The sequence below is a fragment of the Eucyclogobius newberryi genome, unplaced genomic scaffold (genome assembly GCF_026437365.1).
Source record: "Eucyclogobius newberryi isolate DKJ021-1_F unplaced genomic scaffold, fEucNew1.0.hap1 SCAF_8, whole genome shotgun sequence".
NCBI classification, from domain to species: domain Eukaryota; kingdom Metazoa; phylum Chordata; class Actinopteri; order Gobiiformes; family Gobiidae; genus Eucyclogobius; species Eucyclogobius newberryi.
Window position 1 is genome coordinate 33,265,399 of NW_027316500.1, and position 6,600 is coordinate 33,271,998.

The 6,600-nt window shown below is 46.7% G+C and overlaps 1 protein-coding gene across 1 annotated transcript; it reads right to left on the bottom strand.

Moving 5' to 3' along the window:
* Positions 1-3,653: 3,653 nt before the first annotated feature.
* LOC140350825 (uncharacterized) lies at positions 3,654-6,043 on the bottom strand. The gene is made up of 3 exons (XM_072436342.1): positions 6,038-6,043; positions 5,776-5,871; positions 3,654-5,651 (listed from the first exon to the last, which is right to left on the bottom strand). Exons 1-3 carry the CDS (start codon positions 6,041-6,043, stop codon positions 3,654-3,656), a joined length of 2,100 nt encoding a protein of 699 aa, XP_072292443.1.
* Positions 6,044-6,600: the final 557 nt, after the last annotated feature.

Sequence of the window (6,600 nt, forward strand, 5' to 3'; positions counted from 1 at the left end):
CATGATGTACATGAAGTACATGAAGTACATGAAGTACATGATGTATTGAGCAGTGTCACCGTGAAGTGAAGAAGAAGATGTAGAACAAAGTTTCATTGTCTGTCACATCCACCTGCGCAGCACGATTCCCATATTACAAATATTCTCTTACATCATCACTTTTATTTCCTTGGTCAATACCATAAGTTACACATTATTTTAAAGATTATTTTCTCAACAAAACGAATATGTTGTTGAATAATTTGCCCCAATAAGTAATTCCCAATAGTTTGTGAGAAAGTCTCAACTTTTACAAACGCATGTCCTGTTTACGACGGACAAAACGTCTTTAGTTCTGTTCATCCTTGTACTCAGTCTGTCCGTAAAGAACCATCAAACAACAATATCCACTTGTATTTTTACTGAAGTTTTCCCATTTCAAGATATTGTCAAGTAAACAAAGTTTTCTTCTCTGACGATCGTCAAGATTAAGGTTTGTCCGGCGCATTTCTCCGTCCATAACAAATGACCTGTTTGACTTATAAGATGCTGTTTGGCATCGATCTTTTCTTCAGACTGTTTCTTACAGAATGAGACCATCCACTGTCTCATTCCAAAGCGCCGCTTCTGACGCATGAGATTCCTCTGTTCACATTGAGAATGCTCGAGCTCACGGTGACGTAGAAGACTTTGATTTACATATTATTCTAGCCAATAAGAATTGCTTTAGAATGGTGGGTGGGACTTGGGCCTTATTGACACAGAATCCTCTGTATCCTCGTGCGTAAAGACTGTCAGAGCCTAGATTTTTCGCATTTGGCAACTAGATTTTACACATCACGTTTCCTTATTTTATTAGCCTTTTGGACCCGCATTTTGTTAGATATATGTATTATTATATCAATACAACAACAAAATAAAAATATTATTATTATGTTGCACAGATTTGGATCACTTGTTCCGAATATACTTTTTGATACAAAAAGCAACGAAATCTGAGAACAAGATCTGAAACTTTACACCAGTGGTCCCCAAACTTTTAGACTCAAGGGCCACATTGGGTTCTAATATTTGGTCGAGGGGCGGGGCCAGGAAAATATGGTGTGTTTGTGTGAACGAATGAATCACTATAAATGACACGCAAGATTTGACCTGTAACTTGTAACAAAGCAACAAATGCATGAAAAAATGATTCATTATCTACTGTCTTCTACTGTCCACATGAGTCTTCTACTGTCCACAAGAGTCTTCTACTGTCCACAAGAGTCTTCTACTGTCCACATGAGTCTTCTACTGTCCACAAGAGTCTTCTACTGTCCACATGAGTCTTCTACTGTCCACAAGAGTCTTCTACTGTCCACAAGAGTCTTCTACTGTCCACAAGAGTCTTCTACTGTCCACATGAGTCTTCTACTGTCCACAAGAGTCTTCTACTGTCCACATGAGTCTTCTACTGTCCACAAGAGTCTTCTACTGTCCACATGAGTCTTCTACTGTCCACAAGAGTCTTCTACTGTCCACATGAGTCTTCTACTGTCCACATGAGTCTTCTACTGTCCACAAGAGTCTTCTACTGTCCACAAGAGTCTTCTACTGTCCACAAGAGTCTTCTACTGTCCACATGAGTCTTCTACTGTCCACAAGAGTCTTCTACTGTCCACATGAGTCTTCTACTGTCCACATGAGTCTTCTACTGTCCACAAGAGTCTTCTACTGTCCACAAGAGTCTTCTTCTGTCCACAAGAGTCTTCTTCTGTCCACAAGAGTCTTCTACTGTCCACAAGAGTCTTCTACTGTCCACATGAGTCTTCTACTGTCCACAAGAGTCTTCTACTGTCCACAAGAGTCTTCTTCTGTCCACAAGAGTCTTCTTCTGTCCACAAGAGTCTTCTTCTGTCCACAAGAGTCTTCTTCTGTCCACAAGAGTCTTCTACTGTCCACAAGAGTCTTCTACTGTCCACAAGAGTCTTCTACTGTCCACAAGAGTCTTCTACTGTCCACAAGAGTCTTCTACTGTCCACAAGAGTCTTCTTCAGTGTCAAACACTTGCACTTCCTGCTTGATTGGCCCCGGTGGCCGTTTGTGGTGAATTTTATTTTCTGCGCGCTATAGATTTTCTTGTGCGCGCACTATGTGCGAGCAGTGCACTATGTGGCGCAGTGCACTGTGTGCGAGCAGTGCACAGCTGCGCAGGCGCAGCTTAGAGGGAACAGTGCCATCTCTTGGGGAAATGTGGGCATTACAGGCCAAATGTAAAATGAAGCCACAGTATCGTGAGTTTGAATCCCGACTCCGACATTTGCTGCATGTCCTCCTTTCTCTCTCATCATTCCCCTTCCTTTCTTTCTCATGATCATGTCTAATAAAGCCTACGGCAGGCCGGATTGGAAGGCCCAATGGGACGGATGTGGCCCGCGGGCCATAGTTTGGGGACAGTTGTTGTCATGACAACAGCATGTACAGTGAACAGCATATGCACACAATGAAGTATGTCTTGCTCAGGACCATTACAAATTGACAATATTCAGGCGAGACTAAAAAAAGGATGTTTTGTTTATGTTTGTGCTTCTGTAGTGTAAGTTCTGAAGCCCTGACAGTTTGACATGTGCACATCTGCAGAAACTAGAAGGCCTAAGCTTTCCCATGATGCCTCACACTTGCATGTGGAACATAAGATCCTCTTTTAATAAGCAATGACATGTGGGTGTGACCAGTGTGCACAGGTCTGACCGGTGTGCACAGGTCTGACCGGTGTGCACAGGTCTGACCGGTGTGCACAGGTCTGACCGGTGTGCACAGGTCTGACCAGTGTGCACAGGACAGACCAGTGTGCACAGGACTGACCAGTGTGCACAGGACAGACCAGTGTGCACAGGAATGACCAGTGTGCACAGGTCTGACCGGTGTGCACAGGTCTGACCGGTGTGCACAGGTCTGACCAGTGTGCACAGGACAGACCAGTGTGCACAGGACTGACCAGTGTGCACAGGACAGACCAGTGTGCACAGGAATGACCAGTGTGCACAGGACAGACCAGTGTGCACAGGAATGACCAGTGTGCACAGGGCCACGCTGCAGGTCTGTGCACTTTAAACCCATATTTAAAATAAAACACAATTTATTCTGCTCTTCTTCCGCTCTTCTTCTTCCCGTGTGGACAGTTTTCTGTTAAAAATACACTTGTGGACGTGTTACTTTCTCTTTCTAATCACCGCTCATTTCCTCAGCCTCAGCATTTTTAAACGCGATTAATCGTGGCCCTTTTTAGCCAATAACCCTTTAAATATCAGATAAGTGGGTTAGCGCGCTGCCCTACTTTCAGCGCACTCATAAATAAATGTTTAGAGCAGGACACGAGCAGCTGGGAACGTCAGGGGCCTCAGCAACCACTACAGGGCCACTCCGAGGGCCAATTTGGGGCCGAAACAGAGGATAAATCAGAATAGAACATGAATTATTAACATGGAGACCACATGCCCGTCTCTGCCGGAGGTCCAGGCGCTCTCGCTCGTGAACGTGCCACGTGTGAAGGCACTGCCAGGTGATCGCCAGAGCCGCCGCGCCAACTCTGTGGAGAGGAGGAGCGGAGGAGGAGCAGGGAGGAGAGGAGGAGCGGCATAAATCTCAGGTAAGTGTTGTAGAACATTTACAAAAGAGTTTGAGACTGTTTTTATTCATACTAATGCTATTCCTTTTTTATTCTCTCGCTCCTTCTTCTTTCGCTCCTTCTTCTCTCTGTTTTTCTTCTCTCGCTCCTTCTCTCTCTTCTTCTTCTCTCGCTCCTTCTTCTTTCGCTCCTTCTTCTCTCGCTCCTTCTTCTTTCGCTCCTTCTTCTCTCGCTCCTTCTTCTCGCGCTCCTTCTTCTTTCGCTCCTTCTTCTCTCTCTTCTTCTTCTCTCGCTCCTTCTTCTCTCGCTCCTTCTTCTTTTGCTCCTTCTTCTCTCGCTCCTTCTTCTTTCGCTCCTTCTTCTTTCGCTCCTTCTTCTCTGGCTCCTTCTTCTTTCGCTCCTTCTTCTCTCGCTCCTTCTTCTCTCGCTCCTTCTCTCTCTTCTTCTTCTCTCGCTCCTTCTTCTCGCGCTCCTTCTTCTTTCGCTCCTTCTTCTCTCGCTCCTTCTTCTCGCGCTCCTTCTTCTTTCGCTCCTTCTTCTCTCTCTTCTTCTTCTCTCGCTCCTTCTTCTCTCGCTCCTTCTTCTTTTGCTCCTTCTTCTCTCGCTCCTTCTTCTTTCGCTCCTTCTTCTTTCGCTCCTTCTTCTCTCGCTCCTTCTTCTTTTGCTCCTTCTTCTCTCGCTCCTTCTTCTTTCGCTCCTTCTTCTCTCGCTCCTTCTTCTTTCGCTCCTTCTTTCGCTCCTTCTTCTCTCGCTCCTTCTTCTTTCGCTCCTTCTTCTCTCGCTCCTTCTTCTTTCGCTCCTTCTTCTTTCGCTCCTTCTTCTCTCGCTCCTTCTTCTTTCGCTCCTTCTTCTCTCGCTCCTTCTTCTTTCGCTCCTTCTTCTCTCTCTTCTTCTTCTTTCGCTCCTTCTTCTCTCGCTCCTTCTTCTTTCGCTCCTTCTTCTCTCGCTCCTTCTTCTTTCGCTCCTTCTTCTTTCGCTCCTTCTTCTCTGGCTCCTTCTTCTTTCGCTCCTTCTTCTCTCGCTCCTTCTTCTTTCGCTCCTTCTTCTCTCGCTCCTTCTTCTTTCGCTCCTTCTTCTCTCGCTCCTTCTTCTTTCGCTCCTTCTTCTCTCTCTTCTTCTTCTCTTGCTCCTTCTCTCGCTCCTTCTTCTTTCGCTCCTTCTTCTTTCGCTCCTTCTTCTCTCGCTCTTTCTTCTTTCGCTCCTTCTTCTTTCGCTCCTTCTTCTCTCGCTCCTTCTTCTTTCGCTCCTTCTTCTCTCGCTCCTTCTTCTTTCGCTCCTTCTTCTTTCGCTCCTTCTTCTCTGGCTCCTTCTTCTTTCGCTCCTTCTTCTCTCGCTCCTTCTTCTTTCGCTCCTTCTTCTCTTGCTCCTTCTTCTTTCGCTCCTTCTTCTTTCGCTCCTTCTTCTCTGGCTCCTTCTTCTTTCGCTCCTTCTTCTCTCGCTCCTTCTTCTTTCGCTCCTTCTTCTCTCGCTCCTTCTTCTTTCGCTCCTTCTTCTTTCGCTCCTTCTTCTCTGGCTCCTTCTTCTTTCGCTCCTTCTTCTCTCGCTCCTTCTTCTTTCGCTCCTTCTTCTCTCGCTCCTTCTTCTTTCGCTCCTTCTTCTTTCGCTCCTTCTTCTCTGGCTCCTTCTTCTTTCGCTCCTTCTTCTCTCGCTCCTTCTTCTTTCGCTCCTTCTTCTCTCGCTCCTTCTTCTTTCGCTCCTTCTTCTCTCGCTCCTTCTTCTCTCGCTCCTTCTTCTTTCGCTCCTTCTTCTCTGGCTCCTTCTTCTTTCGCTCCTTCTTCTCTCGCTCCTTCTTCTTTCGCTCCTTCTTCTCTGGCTCCTTCTTCTTTCGCTCCTTCTTCTCTCGCTCCTTCTTCTTTCGCTCCTTCTTCTCTCGCTCCTTCTTCTTTCGCTCCTTCTTCTCTCGCTCCTTCTTCTTTCGCTCCTTCTTCTCTCGCTCCTTCTTCTCTCGCTCCTTCTTCTCTCGCTCCTTCTTCTTTCGCTCCTTCTTCTCTCGCTCCTTCTTCTCTCGCTCCTTCTTCGTGCCCACACAGTTCTGTGCCCACAGGTGGAGGAGGCGGCCTGTGCGCTGAGGCGGAGCAGATGGGTGTCAGCTCGGCGCGGCCCTGCCCCCTGTGGTCCGGAGGTGTCGGAGCGCGTTAGCGCGTTAGCTCGGGCTCGCGCGCTGAGCGGGGGGAAAAGGCTGTGCCCGCCGGACTGGAGTGGACTGAAGTGATGGGCAGTGGCACGCTCGGGTTCAGTTCGTCCTCGCCGAGCTCCGGCGGCGCCACAAACGCTCCGTTCTGTCTCTTAAAGGACACTTATTATGCTTTATTCAGTGTCTTTGCGTTGAACTGTGACATAAGTAGATATAAAATACAAACTCCAGCAGTGTTTTTGATGAGGAGCAGCGTTAGAACGAGGTTAAACGAGAGAAAAGGGTCGTTTGGGTTAACGTGCCCGCTTCAGACGCACTTCCATCGCTCGTGCAGTGGCTCTGGTGGACGCCCATGGCCCCTGGACGTCTCTTCCCTGTCAAACATGTGTCCATACGGAGCCCGTCGCTGCCCGTCACGTCACGGCGGTCCGAGGGGCACGGATTTTGAAGCTGTCAGTCAGTGAATGAACCTAACGATGAGGAAAAGCCGCTGTAACGAGGGTCAAAGTTCACACGCTGGTTTCTAAGGTGTTTGTACAAAGAGAAAACACTGAAACATACCAATAGTTCAGTGAAACAACTTCAAGCATTTCTTCATATTTTAGGTCATTTGTAGATATTAGTGTTGCTCAATGACTTGAATACAAACGTCTCTATAAATGAACTAAAAAAATAAACTCCTCGGCCAAAAAAATAAACTCCTCGCTCTCAAATCATACAAAAATAACTTGTACTTTTAAACCGAGTTAAACAAATTGAGTGGAGACGTTCTCCATAATCTACTAAAGCAAATCTAAAATGTATTTTAGATTGGAAGGAGGACGACAATAGATAGTTTAGAAGAGGAGAAAAGGACTCTAGACACTTGTCTTCAAAACAT